The 25330-nt window shown below is 37.5% G+C and overlaps 1 protein-coding gene across 6 annotated transcripts in view; it reads right to left on the reverse strand.

The window, feature by feature from the left end:
- Positions 1 to 25330, reverse strand: part of CCDC148 (coiled-coil domain containing 148) — a 58922-nt gene that overhangs the window by 22616 nt on the left and 10976 nt on the right. For 4 of the 6 annotated variants that reach the window (XM_062637842.1, XM_062637841.1, XM_062637843.1 and 1 more), the window contains exons 3-9: positions 25098 to 25201; positions 24381 to 24463; positions 24057 to 24220; positions 23700 to 23795; positions 23428 to 23609; positions 15679 to 15817; positions 13427 to 13633 (exon numbers count right to left, since the gene is read on the reverse strand). In XM_062637842.1, coding sequence (XP_062493826.1) covers positions 13427 to 13633; positions 15679 to 15817; positions 23428 to 23609; positions 23700 to 23795; positions 24057 to 24220; positions 24381 to 24463; positions 25098 to 25201 — 975 coding nt within the window. The remainder of the gene's footprint in view (positions 1 to 13426; positions 13634 to 15678; positions 15818 to 23427; positions 23610 to 23699; positions 23796 to 24056; positions 24221 to 24380; positions 24464 to 25097; positions 25202 to 25330) is intronic. The other 2 variants (XM_062637846.1, XM_062637847.1) reach the window with 2 other exon arrangements.

Genomic DNA, 25330 nt, shown 5'->3' on the forward strand with positions numbered 1-25330 from the left:
AGAAATCAATGCTGGGACACAATCTAGATTTTCAAAAGGTTTCATACAAACAAGTGAGCATAACCAAGCATCAAACATATAACTTCACTCAGCTGACAAAACATTAATGATGCAAAGAGGTTCCCCAGACAAAACTGATACGGCAATAATTCAATGCATATCTCCACTACCTTCTACAGTATTACCTACACTGCCCTGAATCACTACTGAGCACACCTATTTACTCAGCAGGTAGGATCTGCTTTCTATTTTTTGTCTAGTTAGGTTTTTGAATGCACAAGCCTATTGCTAATCAAGAAAATGGGTTATAAGTATATCAAGGAAAGTTCAGTTGTACTATACTTTCCCACAGTACCCATTTATTCTTTCCTGTAGGCAGCATATGAAGGTAGTTTACGTTATCCCTGCCCCTCCTTCATTTATCTAATCCATGTCTTTTCATTAAGGCAAAAGAGGAGTCACTTCCTCAAAAAAATTATTCACAATTGCAACAAAAAGGAAAAACTTGTAAAAACCAGAAAAGCACTATTTGCAAAAACATCTATAAAATGTGATTCAGTAGGCTGGCATTATGCCATGTCTTCCCCACATGAAGAGTTAAAGTCATATAAAATAAAATGTTCTTTGTGGAGCTGAGCTAAATTAATGAGTTTTATTATCTCAGAAATACCAAAAATTAGTAATTCAATACCTGATTCAAAGGACAATATATTTCACTTTTTAAGCCACATTCGAACATTAAAACATCTCTGTGTTAGACAGTAGTTTTTGTCCCACAGCCTCAACTCCTTTTGTGGGCCAGCCTGTCTACAAAGGGGAACTTCTCATGGAGTACTTCCCACAGAAAATGGCAGGGGCAAGAATGGAAAGGTTCCTAAACCAGTCCCCTGCCCATGTTGTCAGAGGTTCAAAGAATAGGAGCTAGACTATCTTCACTCATAATAACAAAGGGTATAGTGGACTACCTCTTCAGAAACCCAGCCTGTAACTATTTGCCTTGCAAATTATACTTTACTGTGAGTCTGTACAACACATGGTACTGTGGGAAACCAATCCTATCTGAGAGTCTCTGGAGGCTGCTGCAAAACAACCACCACCACCAAAGGGCAGACAGAGAAACTGAGCACAATAATGGAGGGATCTCTGTGGCACACATTTCCATACTTCTATACTTTGCTGTTTAAAACTGACTACCTGATGCTGAATTTCCAGCAATCATTATTTAAGCTTTTCAAGAAAACCCATTGTATTCATCAGCTTTTTGCTCCAGAGGCAGGGTCATGCAGATCTGAAGAGCAGTAACAATAAAAAAATGCCCTGAACAGTAATTCTGACTCAGTAAGGCAGTAGTCCGAGTCCACAGAGTGCACAAAAAACCTGATGTGCTCTTGATTGCATTCTTTCATTCCTAGGAGTTCAAAATCAGAAGGGTAGAGTTTACTGTGTCAACACTAAATGTTCTGTTTAAATATTAAAAAAAAATCCTAGTAGTTAAACTAATATTGAAAACACGCTGAAACCTGGATCCCCAACTGCCTGTTTCACAAAGAAGCTTACATACAAGCACTGCCAACATTAAGTTTTGAAAGTTTTTAATTACAACTGGCATTTCAAGTACATTTCACAGTTCATGTATTATTAGATGAGCTTTTGCCAAGTGAATTATTAAATTGCTGTGCTAAACGGAATGTGTACATACCTATTTTCTGATCATTATTTCAATATTGCATATTACAATAATGTAAAGTACACTGCAAACTAATAAAAGTAATAAATTAATTCTTTCACTCTAACATTTGAATAGTAATAATGTATTTACCTTGTATTTCATGCTACAGATACATGTCTCGATGATAAAGCAAGTTTTGAGATACTTTCCTTGGGAATACCCAATAAATCAGCACATCAGCACTAAGCAAGTTTTTCTCTTTAAGCAACACTGACTTACGTTATAAACAGATCTTGAAGCTGCCTAGGGTGACACAAGAGAGTTGGCACCAAGCTCCTTCCAGCAGCTAAAGTGTACAGCTAGGAAAGTAGGAGCATGGGGCAACTGATTAGTGCAGAGAAGGTCCACATGGCAAAGGTGCCATGAAAACTGAGGCAAAAATACACTACAAACCACAAGGACATAAAATGACCAGGAGGGACAGTGTCCCAGAATGACTATATAGAGCTCCAGGTCAGTATTCTTGCAGGCTACACTGTGCTACACAGACATAATAAGCTGCTAGAATTCAACTTCTAAACAATAATTCCCAATAATCATGTGATAAAGTCAGTACTGTTTGTCGTAACTAAAGGCATAAAAAGAAAATCCTACGATATCCCCACCACAATTCTCTCTAACTCACTCTTTCACAACCTTAAAAAATGATCCAATCCCAACAAACTTTCAGAATCTCCTACAGCTTTACTAATCTCCGAAGCATTTCTGCACACCTTTCCCTATTTTTATTATGGTTTGCACTTTTTTTTCCACTCTTCAAAATGTTCACAAGTCATTCTAAGGATGCCTGGGAAAAATATTCAGAGGGTCTCCAAGAAAAATACTTTCACAAATGAAGATGCTACATAGCAAAAGTACCACCACAAAATTCAAATGAGTAAGTTGAGGAAGCATGCAAGAGAATGCTATTCCAGCACTGGTGAAAGAATCAGCATTTTTGTGGTGGATTCATCATGTGACTGAAAGCAAGAGCAGCTGCAGCAATCAGGGTTGCATGGTCAGAAATGTTGAAATGTGATTAGAAGATGACTAGAGATTCAAATGCTATTAAAAGGAATACAATATATATATATGTGTGTATACATATATATTAAAAAAAATAATCCTAAGCATAAAATAAAGAATCAGAGAGTGCATCTGCATACATTTGACCCATATTTCTAACTTGTTGTTTGGCAAAGTGGGTAGGAAATCCCAACAGGAGCCATTAAGTGTTATTTCATACTTTACAGATGGGACAGCACAGACCACCTGAGCTTAGTGTTATATGGTGCATGTCATTTGCCCCCAAAACTGGTATAAGCAGCAGTAAAATTCCTATTGTGTTGGAAAGCTCAATGTAAGGCTACTGAAGGGGCCCTTGAAAACAGAGAACAAGTACAGCAGCTTTTCATCTTGTCTGGATAGAGCCCGTGTAGTCATTCAGAACTACTCTGCTTTGGAAAGGATGAACAATAAATTGCATAGGAATCTACATCTGCTCTCTTTCCATAGGGTTATTCAGGCTAGAGTCCTCTAGGTCACCCAAGGCTTTCCTACAGTTACTGACATTGTGCTCATATGAAGCTCAACAAAAAGACCAAGCTTGGGATCAGAGTCCAAAAAGCACAGCAAGAAATGTCCACAGTTCAAATAACCAGACCAATCCAACTCAATTGCCAGAACTGGACGGATGGATGCACACAAAGAGTTGTCGTCAATAGCTCAATGTCCGACTGGAGACCAGTAACGAGTGGTGTCCCTCAGGGATCAGTGTTGGAACCGGTCTTGTTTAACATCTTCATCGCTGACATGGACAGTGGGATTGAGTGTGCCCTCAGCAAGTTTGCCGATGACACCAAGCTGTGTGGTTCAGTTGATACGCTGGAGGGAAGGAATGCCATCCAGAGGGACCTTGACATGCTTGTGAGGTGGGGTGATGCCAGCCTTATGGAGTTTAACCATGCCAAGTGCAAGGTCCTACACTTGGGTTGGAGCAACCCCAGGCACAGCTACAGGTTGGGCAGAGAAGAGATTCAGAGCAGCCCTGCGGAGAAGGACTTGGGGGTGTTGGTGGATGAGAAAGTGAACATGAGCTGGCTTCAGTGTCTGCTCACAGCCCAGAAAGCCAACCGTATCCTGGGCTGCATCAAAAGGAGCGTGACCAGCAGGTCGAAGGAGGTGATCCTGCCCCTCTACTCTGCTCTTGTGAGACCTCACCTGGAGTACTGTGTATAGTTCTGGTGTCCTCAACATAAAAAGGACATGGAACTGTTGGAACAAGTCCAGAGAAGGGCCACAGGGATGATCAGGGGACTGGAGCACCTCCTGTGTGAAGATAGGCTGAGAAAGTTGGGGCTGTTCAGCCTGGAGAAGAGAAGGCTGCATGGAGACCTCATTCCTTCTGAATAGATTGGATATAAAATGAGGAAATTCTTTCCTGTAAGGGTGGTGAGGCACTGGAATGGTTGCCCAGGGAGGTTGTGAATGCTCCATCCCTGGCAGTGTTCAAGACCAGTTGGACAAGGCCTTGGGTGATATGGTTTAGTGTGAGGTGTCCCTGCCCATGGCAGGGGGGGTGGAACTTGATGATCTTGAGGTTCTTTCCAGCCCTGGCTATTCTATGATTCTATGACTTAGCTCCTCTCCTTGCTTACCCTCCTTCCCCAACTTCACTGTGTCTCTGCCATCTCCTCTGCCCTCTTTCTTGCTGAATATAGAATTGAGAGTTATCCCATTTATGGTAAGTCAGAGATACCTCTTCATTTTTCCAGATGGACACCACAAGGCACAGAGGGTGAAAAACTGCCTCTTAATTGCAAGTTTGAATTCAAACCACGTCAACCATGACATTTTTCCTTCACGCTTTAAAGATAAGGACTGCAGTCTCAGAACAAGTTGGTGACCCAAGAAATTCTGTTTACAGACAGCAGGCCATTTTAGTGCTATGCACTTCTAGTGTGTCTTGAAATAGAGAATTAAACAAAACAGATGTAAAATGTGGTTAAGTGATAAAAGGTTATGGGCTACAAGAATTACAGGACTTCAACATCAGCTCTTCAGTAAGGATATTCTCAGATCAGTTCCTAATGGACACATAATCCGATCCATGAAGATGATTTAATAAATTTGGCAAACTACTTATTTCCCCACACAAGAGAATGTCGTTATTTTATTTTCTACTATAGAACTAGCCAAAGAGCAAGGTCAAACTGAGATCAGTAGAAGATTAACATGGGAAACTCATTAAAAGGTGACTTTCATTACCAGCAGCATAGCCTCTTCATGTGCAATATAGCTTAGTTGTTAATACTTCAGATAAAAGTAGTGCATGCTGATCTATGTCTCTTGCCTGAGCAGCTCCTTTCCATGCTCAGGTATTAAAAAATGTAAGATTTTTAAGAAAAGGGGGAAGGAAATGTAGAGGGAAATAGAAAAATAAAGATGTAGTCCTCCAGAGAAAAACAAGGATTCACCCAGGTAATTTCTATTAAGGTTAATAGAAGTTAAGCACATAAATTCCACTTGGGTTAGTAGGATGATAAATACCATAGACTTAAATATTTTATAAATGGAACAGGGCAATAGAAGTCATGCTACAAAACTAAAGCAATTTTTTAAAGTCACTAAGTATACAGAAAAGTCTATTTGGTGACTAACAAAAGGTAGTGCATTTCATTAAAAAAAGTATTTTCAAGCTTACTTGCATTCACCTACAATTTCTCATTACAAACCTTACTTCAACTACTCAAACTTTTATGACTTTCTGCTACAGACTAGGAAGAAGGAAATGAATGCATGGTGTAAAACATTTGCATCTCCAGGACAGAATCGCTACAGGTTTTCCCAGACAAACATGAGCCTCCACAGCATTTGCACAGCAGCCCCAGTGCTCACAGGAAGTAAAGGCTGGATATGCTCTTTATGGATGGTTTGTATCATGCATGAAAAGTCTGTAATTTAGGAAACACCAGACCTACTGGTAAAATATGCTAATGTGCAGTAGTTTCAACAGCTCGCAGAAGTGCAGAACACACAGCACAAGTAAAGTAGATCTACAATTACACAGTGGGCATCCCAAGGATTTCTGTTTCTAATTAACAATTTGTTTGCCAAAACTTTGGAAGTCACAGGCAAATTTTGCCCCAACAAAGCTGACATCACCAAGGAAAATGGGAAGTATAGTGAGACCTGCTACTAATGTATAATCTTATCAACTAAAAATAAGAAAAAGTTTGCACTAATCAAACCCACCAGGCATTGAAACATAAAATATTAACAATGTTATTATTGGAAATAAAATAAGAATAGAGAGACTATACATATATTCCTAAATGGAAAGATAATGAGACAGGTGCCTCAGGGTGTGAATAGTAGAGCTTATAAAAGGGAAAAAAATAAAATGCATATTAATTACAGTTCTCTGGAGCCTAAAATATTAAGAGGCACAGGGCAGTTTGTCAAAACAAGGTGAAAAAGCCACCATTTTTTAAAATCAGAAAGTCCTAGAAAATCATTTTTTATAAGCATCTTACACACTGTTTTTCTTTTCTCATGTGTCAGTAACCTTATGAAATGACATGAATGCTTAAAATAGCAATATATCAATTACTAGTTTAGCACGGAAGGAAGTTCAGATTTATAAGGAGGGTTCCATATTAAGTACCACCACCATGCAGAAATATTTCACAAGAGTCATTGCTGTTTCCATGTACTGGTTCCTACACTGGTGGTAGCAGTGCAGAGCTGTAGTGATTGATGAGTTATTGCCTCCTGCAGCAGGTGAAGCAGCTCGCTGCTCAAACAGCCTGCTGTCTGTTCTCTGTGGTACAACACGCAAAATTCTGCTGGCTGTGAGCTCTCTGACAAACACTAAGCATTCAAAATCCATGCTAACACCTGATTCTAAATACAAAACCCAGCACCCTCATGACAGGTTATAGGGCAGCAAGCACTCTCAACAGCAGGTCCCTCAGCAGTCCAGCAGCAAGACTGATGCTCAGTTTCCCTGGGGACAAGACTTAGCTCCAATATCATGGTGAAGAACTTATCTGTATTACTTCTGCAAAACATGCAGCACATCCTGAGACCACACAGTTACTACATAAAGTTACTTATGACATCAACAGTTACTGACATCAACAGGTATGTCAACAACAAACCACTGTGATATTAACAGATGGTGGTCTGAAATCTCCAATAACTTTCAACTCCAAACCCATATTCCTTCTTCTCTAGCCTGGGAATTCTTCTACCCTGAAAACTTCTGAACAGCACCTGGAGTCATGTCCAGACTCCACAGGGTCTTGAATGGCACAACAGCAAATGGCACAAGCTAGCAGTATTCTGCTTCTGAAGGCCTTATGCAAGACCTAGAAGTTATCTAGTAGTGGAGCATTTGGCAGCGGGATAATTAAGGAATACGCAAGTCTGTTTGTTACTATCAGAATATATTCTCATCTTCTTGTGATCAGAAAAACAACAGAAGTTCACATCCCTGGTAGATCTTCGTCTAGTGCTCCTGAGCAGCTTGTGCTCCATAGGCTATCTCTAAGAGGCTCCAAGAAATAATGGAGAAAAGCAAGGCTGCTGGCACTAAGACTAATTTTATTACATTAAAAAAAACTGTATTCTGAAAAAATCTACATCTGTAGAATAATTTTAATTGAAAATAGAAAGTGGTTAGAAGTAACTGTTTTAGTCATTAACAGAAGTGTAGGCATTTTCTTAAGCTAAAAGTGTTTAAAACTTAAAAAGGGATACAAGAGAAAAGCATATGAGCATAATCCTCAGTCTAACCTGAAGAGTAAACAGATGCATTGCTTTCTGTTAGGACTAGGACTGGCACCTACAAAACTTGTGATCCAATAGAGGACCGGTTTTACTTCCCTGGAGCTGAAAGCACAACCCATCTTTGCTCAGGACAGTGTGTGAGCAGTTTACCTTTCACATCTTATCCTTGAATTTCCTCTCAGTCAACATTATTCAGGAAATCTCTCTGTTCTTGACAATAGGAGTGTCAACATTGTATTAACACATTTAAATATTATGTAGGCTTAAATATTCACAGATGCATAACCTTAAATATGCTGCATTTCTATTTACAACTATTGAACTAAATTTGCTGTCCTTTCGTATGCAGTATTATCTCGTTAGTTCCTTCTGCAGCTGCATGAAGAGCTCCTTTGATCCTTTACTACTTTGGCAAATTTTTGATGCAAATTATTTTTCTTGCCTGAGGTGCCACTTTCCTACCTGAAGACAGAAGGTAATTCTCCTGAGAAAATAAGGTTAGGATGAGCTATCTGCTTGTCCAGCTATCTACCCACAAATAATTTTGGGGATCACTGGACAATTTCAATGAAACTTGACAGATATGTGTATAGCCCAGACTACAAGCTTTGATAAACCTAGCAGCTAGGTAAATGAGCAAGATAGGTCTCAGGCTGAGGCATTACATGCTCCTCCAAAGTTCTGGGGTGCAATGGATTGTTTAAATGGACCTCAGAATTGACAAGTCAGTCCATGGTCTCCTCCCATTTAGTGTGTCACTGCAGCCCCCTGTTACCAAAACCCTGCTACTCATGCCGTTCTCAGAAGAATGAAAAGAAACACACATAATAGAGTTACCATGGTTTAACAAACTGCCCCATTACCTTCACCGGAGTGGTGTGGCTCTGTGTGCACTCCTTGTCCACCCCAGATCTGTTACAGTCAATCAACAAAGAAAGCATTTTCCATTTTGTATGTTGTCTTATATAGCATAAATTATAATCATAATGCTAGAGCAAACTATGAAGGCCGTTTAAACTAGGACACTTCACATGCAATTGGCACAGTGCAGGGCACCCACTCCTGTGGCCCAGCTGGGAAGTCAATAGCTCCATTAACCTGCAGTCACCTGCACATTGCCTCACACAGTCAAACTTAGCATGTTGTGTGCAGCTACAATATAACAATTTCAGTGGAAGTAGAATGAATGTGTGGTGATAAATTACACTGCAAACGTAATTTATGAAACACGCAATAGCTGAAGTCTGAACTTCTGTTTCTCTTGCATTAGTATTTACTAAACCCCTCTGAAATACACTGTAAGAATCTGGTTAATGTAATGAGCATCAGATTATTTATCTTTGTATTCTGTTAATGACTTTTCCTTAATTAGCAAAAAGGCCAATTATTTTTTCATTTCTAGCTTAAAATTTAGTGAATGCTTGCTTTCTACATACTTCATAGGTTTATCAACTACTTCTGTTGTGTGTGTACTGAGAGAGAGTGAAGTTACAAAAATATTTCTGCTTTTTTACTGTGGCCTTACGGTTGCACCACCATAACAAAGAGCAAATGTAACCCCTGAAATCTGTGGTGTATTCAGGAAAAATGCTAGGTAATACATTGTGAGAAGATTTCAGTAGAGCAGTTGATAGATTCAGAAATAACAGTATCATGTGATAGAATGTGGTATAGGGAAACAGGTGAGAAAAAGAAGGGTGAAAGGGAAGGCAAGGAAATTCGCAGGGACAATCTCTGCATGTGCTTCCAGCTTACTGCATATGCTGACCCCAGAGCCATGAAATTCATCAATGCTATATTGACCTCAAACTAATAAATCCAGGTTTATCAGCTCTGGATTAAAAACATACTACAGAGCCAGAGTGGGCTCGTCTTTGGTGAATTTGAAAATTTTAGATATTTGCTCACATCCACTTTTGAGACATACTACAGCATCCTACAACTCTTAGTTTTGCCACGTATTTCCTGAATGAGTATCTGTATTTAAAACTGACATCATTAAAACTTCCTGATATTTCTCATATCCAACAAAGGAATGGGTCACCTCAGTGGTGAATAAACAATGCTTCTGAAAAAGAAAATTTTTCTTTTAAATATCCCACTATTTAAATAAATAAATAATAAAAAATCCTGAAAAATGACCAGATTATGGCCAAAGAACTAGGTTTGATGCTCATCCAGACTTTTTAATTTTTTTACATTCAGTTGTAATATTTCAATGTTGATGTCTCCTATGGCAGCCAAATAATTCCAAACAATGACCTGACCACATGCCCAATAGGGAGATACAACATTTTTCCCCTGAGTTTACTGACACATCTTTCTTCTTATCATGCAGGAAGGGAGAAGGAAGGTGACATGCAACAGGCTTTATATGATTTTGCAATATCCCAGTTAATTCCACCTAACTTTTTTCCTTTTGAAATTAATTTATCTTTGTTTCTGCCAGGATAAGGAATGTAAGAGTTGCTCTCCAAAAATTCACAGTGCGTGCAAGGGATTTTAGCTCTGGAGCGGAAATTAATCCTGGAACACAAAAAGAGAAAGAGGAAAGATTTAAAGGCATGGCAGGCACATAGCTTTATGCTAAGGAAGGGGCAGCCCATCCTATGCATCAAACACAGAAGATTCAGCTGTCCTTTTGTCTACTGGGGTAGGTTTTCTCTTGAGTGTTTTTTTTTTTATATATATGAAGATAAAAGTACTGAATTATAAGTATTTTAAGATAAATTCAATTAAAAAAATAATGGTTTGAATGCATGCAGGTACCCTGACTATATTCCTGAATGTATTACAGCAAGTACTTCAATTCTTCAACCACCAATTGTGAAGCAGCACCCTTCTGACCCTTTTAAAAAAATCACACTCTCACTTTACTTCTTAACTACCTTGTGATAGAAGAATTTGCTTCACTATGTTGTTGGGAAAGAGGAATTTTACACAGAAAGAGAAACTTTTTACACAGCAACTACTACAGAATCCTGAAAGTGGTTAAATCCATAAAGCATACCAAACATGGGTGATTCTTGATCAGTCATTGAAAGTGTAACACTGTCTGTTTTTCTTTAGTTTGTTTTCAGGAATGTTAAAGATATATATCTACAAGAAACATTTCCTCTTTAAGAATGTACAGTATATCCTCACTAGTGTTACCCATTTCATTCTTTATTTCATTCACAAGATTACCAGATGGCACTCACGATTTATTTCACCTGAGCATCTTGAGATTTTCCAAATTCCTCCTTAGAGACTCTGATTTCTGTTAAGGACACACATTGATCTTGTGAGAGAAAGAACATGGAAGAAGAATTTGAAAGCCCTTTCTGCAAGTAAAAAAAAGCTGTAAATACTAATTTAACTTCCCTGCTGCTTTACTTTTTAATTGTTATCACCCCTTGTCAGTCACAAGGGCTGGTGGCATAGCTGCTTCTAGTGCATTTGAAACAGCTTTAATCAATGTCTTATTTAGTCTGTTTGCTGTGTTGTTGGTTTACTGTCCACAGATGGAAAGAACTATATAAAAGTCAGGTGGTATCATGTGGTTATTGCAGTAATAAAAAAATGCATAGCCTGTCACATATGAATATTTTCTCTTTTGCACTGCTCAATCTATACTACAATTAGGAACAAACTGATTTTCACGCACAAAGAACTCATTTGAAAAAGCCCACAAACTCAAAGCAGCATAGAAATTTACAGAAAGATATCCCTTTTAAACCCTTTTAAAGTAAAACAGGTTAAATGGTTTACTGGCTAAAGTGTGAGTTCTCAAATGCATATACCCATCAAATCTAAACAAAACCCATGCGTACATTCAGAATAATTTCTTTGAAAAACAGCTAGTTCCTTGCCCAATTTCAACTTCCATCCTCTATCCCTTTCAGATGTGGAGCTGATCAAAAGAAGGTCACAGTGATATCCTTCTTTAATGAAAAAAATGACCTTTTTCATTCCTCTTTTCTGGGAAACAGATGAATTGTTTTTGTTCAATTGTTCAACATTTTAACAAGGCCACCTTTGAAAGCAACTCTTGAAAAGCGAAGGCCAAACAGGTTTAAGTTTCAAACAGTTCCAGGTCACAGGAAACAGGAGGTCAGAATCCAAAGAACTTTCAGACAATGTTCAGTGCATCAGTAGGTATCTTAAGCTACATAAAGACAATGTTAAGTACTCCAAACACTTGTTTGTTACTTTTTGTAAGGAAGGGGAAGGGGGGAAAAGACCAACTCAGAAACTTACAGTTCTGGAATAAATGGCCCTTCCACCTCTAATTGTGCAGATAAGAGACACATAGCAATTCCAGAAAGGGAGACCTACATAAAACAAACCAAACCAAACCCAAAACCATACCAGCTGTGGAAAGCCCCTCCTCACTCCACCTGGCCCCAGGGAAGCCTGCTAAAGGAGTTAAAATGGGGTACTCCTCACTTAGTCAAGCTCAGACAGTTTCTAACCCTGAACTGTTTAGATTCAAACCTTTCTATGACAGAAGGCTCCAGGAACAGGAGACAGAAGGGTTTTTTGTATTATTCATGTAGTGAAAACCTAGTATCGCCATCAGAAGTCTTCATCACAGTACTTACTGTTTTTACTGTGTTTTTCTACTTGTAGAAAACCAAAACCAAGCGCTCAGTATTTTGCTGAAAAGGGTGCAACACAGGTAACGTTGGTAAAGTGAGAATAACACACTTTTTGTGCAAGTGGAAAATCACAGAGAGCAGAACAAATCTTAACATGCCTTTCGTGCCCAAAAATATGATTCCCCTTACAAATGCCTTAGGCATCAACACCATAACACTTCCGTCGTGTGTCCAGGCTCCTCCTCTTTTATTCTACTCTCTTAGAATTAAACACCCCCCCCCCAAAAAAAAACACCAAAACCAAACAAAACAAACACAAACAAACCCACCAACCACAACCCCCTCCAGCCCCCTCCCCCCACCAAAAAAAAAAAAAAAGACCAAAAAAACCAAAACACACAGGCATTTTTATCTCTTTTTTCACCACCTCTTAACACAGTAAATTGCCTTTCAGAATATTGTGATGCCTCTATAACAAGGGCAAACAAGTTATGGGATCCGTTTGTTCAGGTCTTAGAAAGCATTCTTAAAAATAAACAGAAGGGAAGACTGACATTCATGATTTCTCTGAAAACAGACTAGCATTAATCTGAAAAACTGATGGTAGTGATGATAAATGCAACCTTTCACTTTCACTTCTGAGGATTCTAGTGTTAAAAACAATTACAAAAAAATCCTCAGACAGTATAAATATAAATCCCACTTTGTTGAGGAAGAAACAGAAGCACACAAATATGGTGCAATTTGCTAATGTTACAAAGGAACCCATGAACATGGTGCCAGACCTTTACTCCTGTAGTTTGCTTAGTCTCTCATATTGTGAGCTGCAGAACAAATCTTGTTCTTCCAATACTGACACACAGTTCAAACTCTTCCATGGTGCTCAAACCCCATCAAACTAAATGTAATGGCAGTTTATACAGAAATTCAAAATCCATCAAACTGAATGTGATCACAGTTTATACAGAGATTATACCCACACTATGAAACTAACAGTAAGGGCTAAAGTGTGATGGATAATTCTTAATCAAAATTCTTAATTAAAAAAAAAAGAAAGACAAACTAAGGTAAAGAGCTGATTGAAACACTAACAAGGATCCTTACTAGTAATGGCACAGAGCATCTTCAGAAGCATTTGCAAGTCAGCTTCACAAACATGCTGGTCCCTGACAACAGATTATAGTTTGCTTTTTTCACCTAACTACCCAAAACAATTCCATCAGGCCAGTAAAAAGAAGATGACAACTGGCTTCAGTTAGTTTTTCTTCACTTAAACACTGTAACTTTGTTTTAAATTTATGAGTAAAACCAGATTTGTATGTGGTAGATTTGTAACTGAACCTACCTTTGCTTTCAGGTCAGCACAAATCTCCAGTTGCTTTTGTCTGGTGTTAGCCAGCACTACTTCCATCTCATGAGCAGCTGAGGCTTCAGCAGCAGTTGTCATTGCCTTAAGTAAAAAGGCTTTCCTAGTTTGAGCCCAATCTAATATCAAGGCTCTGCGCCGACTCCTAATCAAATGGTAATGATCCCAAGCTTTCTTATGAACAACCTAAAAAAGTAAAGCATTTCAGAATGGTTTAAAAACTATGCATAAATAATTCTAGACATTTTTGCAAACTGATTTTGCAAATTTGCAAATTGATTTAATCATTATATCACCCAGATTCCTATGGAATCCACAAATATTCTGTCAGGTGCCAGTCCCCCAGTGTTGGTAGGCGGTGATACCACTCCAGCCTTTCCCTGCCTGCCTGTACCACATGGCATTTCAATATGCTGCTGTCCCACTGTTCTGAACTATGCTTTTGCAATATAAATAAATTAAATTCAACAGTTCTTTCCTGCCCTAAAGTATACAAAATGTAAGTGGGTCCTTTCAATACATCTTCAGAGATACTGAGCACTTTAAGCACAATGAGGCTTTTTGTCGCAAATCACAATCTCTAGAGGAACACAAGGCAATAGTACAAATGCAGTACAGGTGTAAGTTAGCTTTGCTTTTTCTTTCCTAACAGGAAATTCAGAAACAGATTTTTAGCTTGCCAAGCAGCATACTGCCACCACCAATTTCACCACCTAACAAAAATGGCGAGTGTTAAATCTTAAAAACACTTTCCTTAGCCTTATTCAGTGAGGCTCCCAAGGACGTTCAAGCTTCAAGACTTTGATGGGAGTACTAACCAAGGCATTAGAGTCTTCAACCTGCCTTATATCCCACCAAACATAAGTTAGCAGGATGAAGGAAATTCTAGAGACAGTTAGCTGCTCAAGGGGACCATTCCTGGTGCTAGTTTCCAGGCTTTCAGCAAGGGATGGAGTTTGTTGACGCATCTGGTGCCCAGCTCAGAGACACTCCTACCAGCTCACAGCTGGACGAAGATAAGGTAGATTCTCTTTGATCAAATGTACATCCACTACCACATCAGCAGTTCACACTGCCATTGCTGCCCAAACTTGAGTGAGCCTCGCTAGCATGCACGTAAAGCTGAGACACTCATAAGCAAGAAATGGGATGGAGTTTGCAATTCTAAAACAGATCTCTGTGCTCTGCTACTGGATCATGCACTCAGGACTCATCCATTCTTCTACAGACAGAAGGAGGCACAGAAGGCTCTAAGTTTAGTATTCTAATGTAACACAAATGTTTTAAGAACAGATTCTTAGTACTGTTTAAACATTTCTGTATTTATAACGCTAATATACATACTAAGAAGTATCGATTCAATGCAGAATTATGATTTTTAAATTTAGAATTTTAAAATTTTAAAATGAACATTCAAAGAATTAGGGAGACCCACTAATAATGACTATGCTTAAAATATAACTACAGTGTACAAAGCACATAATTATTTAGCCTAGTTCTTAAAGGCAAAAGTTCAGAAATCCACAAGAAACATAATTTTTATGAAACTGTGCTAATTATTAGTATCAGTTCACTGCCATTCCCTTGCATTAGGCATTCCTCAAACACAGGGAAATAGATGGTCTAAAAATACATGCAGAGATAAAAAAAGACTCGTGCTTTACTTATGACATCCTGAAGAGTTCTGGCCTTGAAATGGGTTTCGCTATTAGCTGCTATGTGCTTATTCACTGTGGAGTGTAAAAGGAATCAGCAATCAAATTGAAAGGCATTATGCATGTAAAAATAGCCTCTCCCTGAGAGCCGGAGATAACTTTTCACTCTTTCTGCTATATATGTGCCACAGATCAATTAAAATAACTATTCCTAGATAGTGCAACAATGCTATACAAGCTCATCAAAAAAGAGAAATACCAAGAGAAGCAGAATAGTGTGACATAACTATAAAATTGTACAGCAAAAGCAATGCTAACAAGCTAATTCTGTGAATTTAGCTGTAAGAATATGTGGAAGTATAAAATCTCCATGGTGGTTATTCTGAAGAAGTGATAAGGCTTTAAGTTAATGTATTTTGAAGACAGGGACATCCCTTCTTCACTGTGTAGAACATGGTTTATAATAAAGACATTTTTAAACAAAAAACTTTCATAAACATGCTTTTATACAAATGTTCACTACATGGTTTATGTAAGAATTTATATCATTGATCTACTATTTAAAACAACACTAACCAGATCATGCCTAGGTTTGTGAGGAAGGTATCTCTGCAGCACATCGAGGCACAATTTTGTCCTCTTCTGAAGATCACTTGGATACTGATTGATAACAGCCTGGAAAATCCACTGATCTTCTTCATTCCATTCAGTGTTGCTGCAGAAATGCAAAACAATCAGCCCCAGTAGAATTTAACATTTGAAAAGAAGGAGTTTGGTTCTAGTTTACCTTTAAAGCCTAACCTTTCAGTGGGCTCACAATCTTGAAACTGTAAACTGGATGTTGGATCAAAGCAGAGAAATTTAGATTTACTGTTAGGAAGGAAAGCAAACCTATATTTCTTTTCTAACATGACCATTTATTGTGCCATCATTCGACTGAATTCTAACTTGGCTTTTTATTAGGGAATGATACAGTGTTTCTCAACATTACATTAATGAACAGTCAGACCACACATAAAATAAAGTGTGAAAAGGAGGAAGATGATCAGTCTCTACCCCTGAGCATGAAGTCAAAATACCTGTGTTCAGCTAAATGAACTAGCTTAGAAACAAACTTCTTACAGCCATAAACTCATCAGCAAGGTGTAAGATACACTTTTTTTTTTTTTTTAAATAGGAGGTGTAGTAATCAGTATTAATTTATTTATTTCAGAAAACTAGAGTAGCAAGAAGTAATATAAAATAAAAACAGGGTACCACAGGTTTGGATTTAGTAAATTAGATTTTAGCCTCAACCTGAACTCTTGGCCTTGAAGGGATTAACGTCAGTCTTTTATTGTCAGCATTAATGTATGAGCAGCAACACTGAGTCAGATCAAAAGGTCTCTGTGACTAAAAGCCTAGGGAAAATTAAAAGGCAGTCATTTGACTCTACCCCCCCACCAAATTCCTGCTGCCTCCAACTGTTTGCAGCTCTTGGACTTCCTGAGCCATCAGTGGTGTCTGGGTATTTAATAGTACTGCATTTGTTAAGATGTTAGAACAACATCCTTATGAAGGCAGAAATACCATGTATTTTTTAAAAAGAGTATTTTTGGTGAGATGCTTATAAGTAATTAATATCAAACTAGATTTTATTATACAATCTAGCATTATCTCTAAAGAGAGAACAGTAAACACAGGAACTAAAAATATTTTATGTAATCCAGTTTAATACAACTTTTCTTTAAAAAACACTGTACAGGAAACCCAAAATATATTATATTGTACAATATTCTGGGACTCTGAAGGAGGAAAGAAGAAAATATCCCTAGACCCATTAGTTTTGAGAAACTGAAAGCTTCACTTGCAGACATATCTCAAGAATGCAAAGACACAATATCCCGTTTCAACAAACTGATTTTGAAATAATATTCTGTCAGGCAAGGGAACCCAATCTCTCAGTGACATGCATTTCACCTTTTCCACTCTCCACTGGCACTTTCTGCTGTTGCATGCCTTGCCATGAAGTTGGCACATACCTGGACAGAGGTCCACTTATCTTCACCTCACTAAAGGCATTTATTTTACAGTTTGCTTCACACCAACTCACGGGCTTTATTTTTACCCTTATAGTATTAAGAGGGATTTAACTTTCACCCATCTTTCTGGAGACAGCTAGTGACCAGAGGTTTCTTCCTCCCCACTTCAGTTCTTTATCCTGTGACTTTCATGAAACAAAAGTGATTCTTAGCACACTAAAACATGTCAGCACAGAATCATTATTCCAGGATGAGGATGGTGGCAACTTAACAATAACCACATACAAGGGAATATTAAAATCACTATTCCCTAGTAATGAACACCTTGGTGCTTGCACTCTATGTATATTTTTCTCTATTTTCTTTTTCTCTGAATAAAAGTTTAAAGTTACTTATCTTTTATGCAGGCAGCATCACAGTGAAGGTGGCCAGGTAAAGAGAAAACACATCCCACCTCCATCAGTTAGCTCTAATAATATTATCCCAGCCATTAGTGCTACAAACAGCAGAACAAAAACCTCACAGTAATAACATTTGTACTGTGTACAGAGAGAGTCCAGTCATTAAAGGTTTTTTTGCAGAAAGACAGAAAGATCTAACTCTTGGCTGGCCTTCTGTGGTAGTGCTTTTGAGTAGCTTATCTGGTTAGCAATGGAGTAAAATGAAAATGACACATAAAAAATTAACTTTAATATGACTTAAAGTCCACAAGCAGCAGTATTATGCCACAGGACAGAGATCCTACAGTGACGCTTCAGTCTTTGCCTTTCCACATGAGAGAAAGGTTCACAATCAGCATTTGTTGACAGCTCTAGAGTAATTTATAGAATCACAGAATCACAAAATGTAGCCAATAAAAAAAAGAATTCAAGAGAAACCTAACTTTTCATGAAAAGAATGCCAGCCAGCCAACTGACAGCCCACCTGGGGCAGTGACTGAGGTGTATGAAGCATTCCCAAGTTGTACCTCATCTTGCAGCCCATTGACTTCCCCATTTACACAAGACTTCAAACACTTGCTGTATGGTGATGTACTGCAGTACAGCAGTGCAAGCTCATACAGAAAAGCTCCCCATCAGCTATGCAGCTACAGATTTAGGACTGGAAATACTACAGTAATAATCGTGACCTGGAGACTCAGTAGTGGGGTGAAATTCATAAAGCTGTGGAAAGAGACAGCTTTCCCTCTACAAGCTTATGTGAGATATATCTCATTTATATTTCCACCTATTTTCTTTTCTCTTCTTATGAACTGTGTGAAATAACTGACAACTATTTCTAGTACCCAGCTGTTTGTTATTAAATCCAGCCATCATGAAAAGAAATTGACTTGGCTTTGAAAGGGCGTAGAGAAAAGATCTAGCTCCTCTAAAAAGTTCATTTGCAGTGACAACTACCAAGCAAATGTTAGAGACAACATAAAAAGTGAATTTATTTTAGCAAAAGCAGAGTAGCAATGAAAGTGTTTCTTTATAGGTGATTGCTTAAATTTCTCGTAACAGACAATGAATATAGATGTCTGAGCTGAGGATTTTTCATATGCTAAGTCTGAAGACAAAATAGCACACTGGAAAGTGAAATGGGGATAAGGAATCCTTCAAAGAGAGACAGTTGAGTAACATTTTAAAACCTTCGAGCTCAAGGTCTTGAAGAACAGACACAGTTCTCCAAAGAGAAGAGTCCCTGAGCTTTGTCACAGAGGTGGTAATGAAACAAGTGCTATTTCTGCAACATTTACTTCCTCTAAGAAAAATTTCTCACAACTGATCCTCAGAAATTAATGTTTTAAACTTCTCCCTTTTCTCTAGAAGGACCTTCTCGATGAAATCAGTTCATTTATTAATTTTAGAATCTCTGTGTCATAATTTGATATTCTGAGGTATGGTCTTTCTGAAAAATAACTGAAGAATAAGGAACAAATTAATTATTCTTCGCTATGATTAAATCTCTTTCACTGCAACTGCTACTACCAATAATGATCTAGTTACAAAATATTTTTTTTCTTAAGATAACATTCTTAAGATAGCATTCTTGTCTTTCCAACCCAAATATTTTACTTATTTGTTTATTAGAAGAACCACCATGAAACCCTGGTAGCCTTTACTCAGATGGAGTACCAGCCATCCTGAGAAAATGTTAACTAGTTCATGGGTTGGATTCTGAACTGCCTCTTGTAATTTCTGAAACAAATAAGTAATCCTTTTCTGCGAGTTCTGATACACCTCCCTATGGTTTAGTGACAGTAATAAGACAGTTCTAAAAGCTGAGATTCTCTTTCTTAATAATCTTAGATATTTCTGACCATGCAGGTTTCTGAACAAATAAAGAGTTTCTGCATACAAGAAGAGTAAGGCAGAGGAAGATACATCTTGGTCAGGAAACATTACACAATGGTCTTGAAAGCAGGGAAAACCAGAGGAGGTCTGACGGGCAGTCTAGTATCTTCTCTGCCTCCAGCACACAAGGACAGAGGCACCAGTTGCTGCACTGGTTTCTGCCTCCTGTATCTCACATATCTCTCAAGGCTCCCTCTGACTTGTACATTCCTCTAATGACCAGCTAACAGTGAATCTCTGCACAGGAATAAGATGGAGAAATTAAGGTTTGTGGATAATACTCTGGGGAGAAATCAGCTAGATCTAGAGCTACAAGTAGTTCATTGTAAGGAGGGACAGACTGACTGCCAATGCCTTGGTTTGTCAGCTGTGCCAAAATTTGTCAGCTGTGCTGAGATTTTGTCAGCTGTTCATAGACAAAAAAACAGAAGGATGATCCAGCCCAATATATTTGTGACCGTTAAATGCATGGAAATTCCAAAATATCCTGTCTGACTGAATTCAAGTTGTCACCTCACTTAAACTTTTGTAAAATTCCAGAAAGGAAGATCTCATCTAAAATGAGTTTGAAAAGTGCCAACACATTGTACATTAATATTTAAGCTAATACCAGGCTTCTTCAGTGTCAAAATACTGACAGATTTTACAAGGCTGGATGCATGACCCGAATTTTAAATGTAGTGTTTGCTTTTCTTGTATGTATCATTCTACCAGAAAACAGTACAATCTTGATCTTGTTTCAGAACTGAAACACAGCAATTGTCCTATAATCAACAACCCTGAGGCAGCTGCTTCCTTTGAAACAGATTATGTGCCATTAATCCATGGCTTTACACATGCTGAAGAATATAAACAACTCTGCAGGGAAGCTACCCTCTGCACTCTATAATCCCCATATATACTTCACAACAGCAACACATACTTGATGCACTGCCATCTTGTTGAATTTGCAGACGCAGACTGCAACATACCACCAAGTGAGATGTTAACTCCCTGCTATTAATTATGGCATTGCTGATTGATAAACATCCTGGTAATAGACCTGAAAAGAGGTACTAAAGTTACTTGTCTTAGTCCTAATATCCCATTCACTTGAAATGGTGTTACAGAAGACGCAGTGCTGAATACGCACTACTACAGTAATCCGTCAGTTATTTAAATAATTTGGACACCCTTGGAGATTGTGGCAAAAATATAATTAAGTGCTTATGGAATCTTCAGCTATAACAAATGTATCAATTCCAAGTGCACAATTTGTGGGATAACTCAGGACTTGGGTATTTCCCAAACACAAAAATTTGTGGTTTAGAAGCAGTAAAAGAAGTGAATTCAGATTATAAAGCATTATAATCCTATATTATGCTTAAAAATAAAACCCAAACAAACCAAAACCACCAACCAAATTCTTCAGTTTGCAAAAGCAATAAACACTGCGATGATCATTCCAGTATGACTGAAAAGCGCATGAAGAGTATAGCAGACCTGAATATTATCTTATTCTGATTTTTCTTCTTTGGAAATTCCATGCACATTTTCCAAATTTTCTGTTCCAGACAGTCTGAACAGTTAAACAATGAGATGTGGAATGCCAGACTAGCATTAACTTAAGGTTTCTTTGCTGTACATTAACGCATATGATGAGAGAAGAACAACAGAGAAACAATCCTCAGAGGAAGTAACTAGTTACATAATTATATTGTTCTGCTGAGCAACTTCTCAAATTACAAACATGAGAAAAAAGTATTGCAGGAGAATGGTTGGTATCTTTGGCTATAGAACAATGACAACAATAGCAAAGGCTTCATTAAGGTTATATTAATCAGCAGAGTACAGTGGGTACATGCCAAGATCAAAAACCTGTCACTCCATTTTTGACAGTATTTTCCGTGTTAGTTGGATCAAAGTTAGCTTGATGAATTACAGAATACTTAAATCACACGGCTGTATCTTGTGTAAACTCGCATAATATTTTCATGCAAGTTAGCCAATATAAATGTAAGAAGTGACAGAGAGAGTTGTGTCTTTTGTAAAACCCGTATCTTGGAAGTAAGCAATTCTACAAGAACCAAGCTTCTTATTGAAAACACATTTTTAATGTTGTTGTGGATAAAATCATAGAACCATAAATGAGCAATACATTAAAGACTTGAAGACCAGAAGGGAAACAAAAAAAAAGACCAAGATCTAGCTCTAAATAAAATGCTAAGATAATTACTGATGGTTCATTTATGATTTCATACATTCCCAGCTAACGATATAGGCATAGGCTGATCCAAATTGAGTAAACTGTCCTACGCAACCTACCCTTCCATCCCACCAGCAGACTGCTGCCGCTGCCACTACCACCAGCATCTTTTCCAGCTACAGCCATTTCTTTTATCCCCAACTAGCTACCATAAATTAATTCCTTCAAAGTACCACTGCATATGTTTTTATGCCAACTGAATTTCTTTCTCTTCCAAATATCGTATTTTATCTTTTAAGTTTCAACGTTATTTATCAGCGCAAAATAAGCTAGCTCAACACCTAAATTCAAACCTGACACATGATCAATGAAAATACCATGCTAGATTTTTCACCCATTTCGTAGATTCCGTTGCCTACATTGATGTCCGTCTATTATTCAGTAGCACACATGCTGTGTGGATCAAGAGATTTAAATTTATAAATTTTCACCAAAATTGTGTTGCTCACACTTTAACACAATTTTAATTAAAGCCACTAGGAAAGACTTGTACGTAACGATTTAGTATTTGTCACATATTTTCTCACAGAGGTTTTTGAAACTTCCTCCAAAAGAGCAACTGTAACAAAATATAAGAGACAGCAGCAAAGGAACTGCCATAAATTTGCCACTTGCTGCTTAATAATTAAAAATACGGGAAAGATCAGAACAATTCCCAGTAAGTATCCTATCATAATAGCTAGAATATTACACTAATAATATACAAGCTTCAGATAACAGAAGAACCTACAGAATACCTGTACAATTTATCAAAAAAACAGTGGAATATATCATCACTTCCTATGGGACCCAACATTTTAAACCTGTTTCAGTACACTCAAACTCAGCAGCAGTAGCAGAAGATTTAAGTGCTGCGCTGTAAGCGTATCTAGAAAAAGAGGGAGATTTAGAAGCACTGTGTGATTGTTTTACCAAAGAAACTTAGGAACTTCCCTGCTCTCCCCAGTTCTTTTGCCCAGGATTCAAACAATTCTGACCTTTCTATTCTCAGTCTTCTTAAAACCTGATTCCTTCTAAGCCAGAGGAATATCAAGAGATAGCAAATAGAAGTTAAGGATGGTCCAACATCTGCAAACTCAGTATCCCCTGAACTCAAGTTAGCCTCAGCAGAAAAGCTAAGCTTTATACTAATACTATATGGCTATGTTACATTTCTAGATCATTAAATTTATGTTATTTCTATAAACATTTTTGTTTACAAAAAAATACCTCCTCCTTTCAGTTTATCTGAATCAGAGCTACATACATTTTTTACATTTCTTTGTGATAATTACTGCAGCAATCCAAAATTTGTTAAAAGATTGGACCTATTTATCTGCTTTATAAATAAATACATTCTAGATGTCTCTCAAAGACTGTACTTTTCTGGCATAAATTTGATAGTGTAATTACCATACAGAAAGGATCATCTCTATTCATACAAAAGCATTTAAAGAGGATATTTGATGTACACCAGATTGTTGGTTCTTTAATCCACAAAACATTTCACTTATTATTTCAGATGACAGCTTTTGAAAGGACGGCCTCAACTCTCTCAGCTGTGTCAACAGTAACTGACTATTTAAACCCAGATTGCCAGGCAGTGCATCAACTACTCTCTGCTCTGCACAAAACAGAACCAACTCTAACGGTAAAGGCAACTGCAGGATCTATAGATAACAAAACACATTATAGTTACTTATTTTATACCCAAAAGAAGAAATTCAGAAACGTATGTCATTACCTACATAAAACTTCTAGCTCTTGATCAATCTCCTGAAGCTTAGACCAGTACCCGCTTGCAAGCTTTCGGCATTCATTGATAAGGAAGGTTTTCAAATCGGGGTAGGGGCATTCCAAAGACAGTAGTGCTGAAGGAACTTCAAGGAAAAGTCCATTTTTCTCTTCAAAAGAATGTGCTAATGCCTGTGATAAAAAATGCTGCTCAGCAGACTATTCTGCATTGTATTTTCTCCCTCAAAAAACTGCTAAATAAACTTACAAGGAAAAGCTTACTTTTGTTTTATAGTGTTCCACCTCTCTTTGCAAAGCCAAACTTTCAAGGATAAGGAATTCCAAAATTGCTTTCTGTTGCTTCTTCACAAATTTGATCTGTTTCATGAAATAAGTTACTGTTATTTCTTCATCTGGTCTTAATATGAAATCTCTTATTTTGAAACAAAGAGCCTGATTTCCAGTTCTACAATGCTATGCTTTTATAGATTTTAGTGAAGCAAAGTTATACTATGGCAGGTAAAGAGGTTATGGGATACTCTGAATATGAGTTATAATTTCAAAGTAATACATAAAAATAAATGAAAATGCTAAAAATACAGTGATAATAAATTGTAAAAATAAAGTTAAAATACCAACCTGTTGTAACATCTCAACTGGATTGATCTCCGATTTCAGACAAGATTCTTCTGAGAGGTAACACTGCATTTCATCCAGCCATAGTTTCAAATTCTCTTTTAGTTGCCAGATAGGAGCTATAGTATTTGTTTGGTATGTATCCCGCTCCTCTGATAATTTATGCTCTATATCCAAATAAAACATAAAGCTTTCTCAAACACACAAGATACTACACAGCACTGTGGTTTTTAAATCTAAACCTGTCAAGACAGAGATTTAAAACTCAAATAATTAAGATAATTTTGATTCTAATAAATAATCAAGAAACAAATAAAAAGTTCTTACCCAAGTCCTTCATATCCAGAAAAAATTTGTGCTTATGGCTTTCTTCATCAAGAAAAGCCTTTATTTCTGCTTCTGCTTTTTCCCTGGAAGGTATGAATATGAGTTTTACAGAAGTTTCAATTTCTTATTCCTTATGTTTTAAAGAATGCTAAGCCTCAAATACTCTAATAAGTAAGTAAAAAGGGGAATTCTTTGCCTGGGAAGGTATGAAGTGCAGAACTTGGACATTGTCCTGGGTGGTATGGAAGTCACATCCCTCCAAGCAACAAATACTCTCATTGATCTGCTGTATGTATACACAAAACACAAGCTAATAGACAAGAACATTAACATTCCCTGTTCTAAGCATGAACTCAATATGTACTTTTAGAGACGGACTCTGAAGAAATTAAAAAGCATCTGAAAACTTCTGATAGTCCTACAAATACATGCTCTTCAGATGTTGATAGGACAACTAAACAGCTAAGACCATCAGGGAGAGGTACAGGTAGAACAACATCCACTCTATTCTCCCCTCCCTTTCTGTGTTCTCTTAATGTCTACAGGCCCCTTCCAATGTAGATCACAAACTCACATGCCCTGCACAAAAAAAAAAATCTTCATTTCAGATATTTTAATATTTTCCTCTTAATGTCCTTTGAATCAAGTATGCCACATCAGAATCTCTTTCTACAGAAGTATTTGTTTAATAATGGCTAATTATTCCTCAGCTTTTACCTGTTCTCACTCAGTCTTTTATGCTCCTGCCACCACACTTGCCGATGCTGTTTCAGCAGCATTTGCTCTTTGTTATTTTTTGAAAATTGCTCTGTTTTTTTAATCTGCAGGAAAAATTAAAGCTTGTAAGTATCTGAATCTGTTCAATAGCTTTATTAAATGCTTCCACATGGAAAGTTTTAACTATAGAATGGTGAACCTAAAAGTTTTTTCAAAACAGTTTTTTTAAAATT

This window comes from Pezoporus occidentalis, unplaced genomic scaffold (genome assembly GCF_034315485.1).
Source record: "Pezoporus occidentalis ecotype Australia unplaced genomic scaffold, CSIRO_AGI_Poc_V1 ctg54, whole genome shotgun sequence".
NCBI classification, from domain to species: domain Eukaryota; kingdom Metazoa; phylum Chordata; class Aves; order Psittaciformes; family Psittacidae; genus Pezoporus; species Pezoporus occidentalis.